The sequence below is a fragment of the Ceratina calcarata genome, unplaced genomic scaffold, assembly GCF_001652005.2.
Source record: "Ceratina calcarata isolate Rehan_Ccalc_2016 unplaced genomic scaffold, ASM165200v1 scaffold42.2, whole genome shotgun sequence".
Lineage (NCBI taxonomy): Eukaryota > Metazoa > Arthropoda > Insecta > Hymenoptera > Apidae > Ceratina > Ceratina calcarata.
In genome coordinates this window covers 9,292-10,505 of record NW_017165618.1, presented here as the reverse complement: position 1 = coordinate 10,505, position 1,214 = coordinate 9,292, and the positions used below count along the sequence as shown (strand labels likewise).

General features: G+C 44.0%; 1 protein-coding gene across 1 annotated transcript in view; it reads left to right on the top strand.

Moving 5' to 3' along the window:
* Window positions 1-6: 6 nt before the first annotated feature.
* LOC108626577 (neprilysin-1-like) overlaps window positions 7-1,214 on the top strand; it is a gene marked incomplete at its 3' end in the record, with an annotated part of 10,494 nt that continues 9,286 nt past the window's right edge. Inside the window, exon 1 of the mRNA XM_026814940.1 lies at window positions 7-1,210. Within this exon, the coding sequence (XP_026670741.1) occupies window positions 1,109-1,210 (102 nt within the window). The remainder of the gene's footprint in view (window positions 1,211-1,214) is intronic.

Sequence of the window (1,214 nt, the reverse complement as noted above, 5' to 3'; positions counted from 1 at the left end):
ATTAAACCAAGTGTGAGTTACGAAAATATCACCGTATTCTGTATCACATAAATTGATATAAACTAAAGATATTAATAGAAAAACGGAGACGCCGATCGATGCTAAAGCAGCACGGACATCCTCGTTTTACCGCGGCTCCAAATTAATTATCGAAACGTTGAACAAAAATTGCAACGACATCAAATCGAGTAAAAATTATATTAAAAAAAGAGAACGTGTACTCCATACTGGATGAAAGTGACGATTGTCCCAAGTCATTTGACTTAATAAAATTTATTTTGGATTTTTAACGTGGATCTACTGTTGCTTGCAGAGTTGTGGGAGGCTGGAAGGTTTCTTTAAAATTTCGGAAGAGATAAACTGGAATCGTGCGCGGGGGAATGAATGGCGAAGGGGGTTGAGACGTCGGGGAGGGTGAATTTGTGGAGCAGGCTGATGTCGATGCACGCACCCCTCTGACCAACGAACCGTGCCACCCCAGTACAGGTAAAACGGGTGCGAGTTACCTGCTCGAAGAACGTTGATACTACTTTTCCATCAGCTATCATCCGATGAATCCAATGAAATTTCGAATAAAACAGCATCGATTATCGAGAGATTAACGTGAACGGAATCATTAAAATTGTAAGAATCGGAAGAGCATCGTATCAGAGATGGAATGAAAGAGAATGGAGAGAATCGGGAAAACTGTGTGGGGCTGCCACCCTTTTGGTTGTAAACAAATTGAAGGGTTGGAAGAGGGGCGAGTGGAGGGGGCTGGGACAACGGAGGTGGTCGCGAGAGTGCTAGGTGTCGGTGGTACTCAGTAGCACGGCGGTCACAGATCCTCTCAGAACACAGAAAAGCTGCTACCGAGATGAACCAGTGATCCATCGAATTCAAATAAACTGTTTTGTAAATTGAAAAAAACAGGCGAGGGATAGGAAGTGAACTTGACTTGTGAAAGTGACTATATATATAAAAAAAAAAAATTTGATCTAGCAGGCGAAGGAAATTCGTGAATTCTCCAGAAGATTGTGGGACCATTGATCGATGGATCGACAGCGATGACAACGTCAAGTAATTAAAATTCGCAGTTCACTCGAGGATTTCATCTGGTTCGAAGAGGATGAAGGCTGAGAGCAACAACGGGTATCTGAGGACCGCCGTGATCGAGGAACAGAACGAGATTCCCGGTTCCGGTCAGGGGACACCCGCCACCAGTCCTCTTCAGG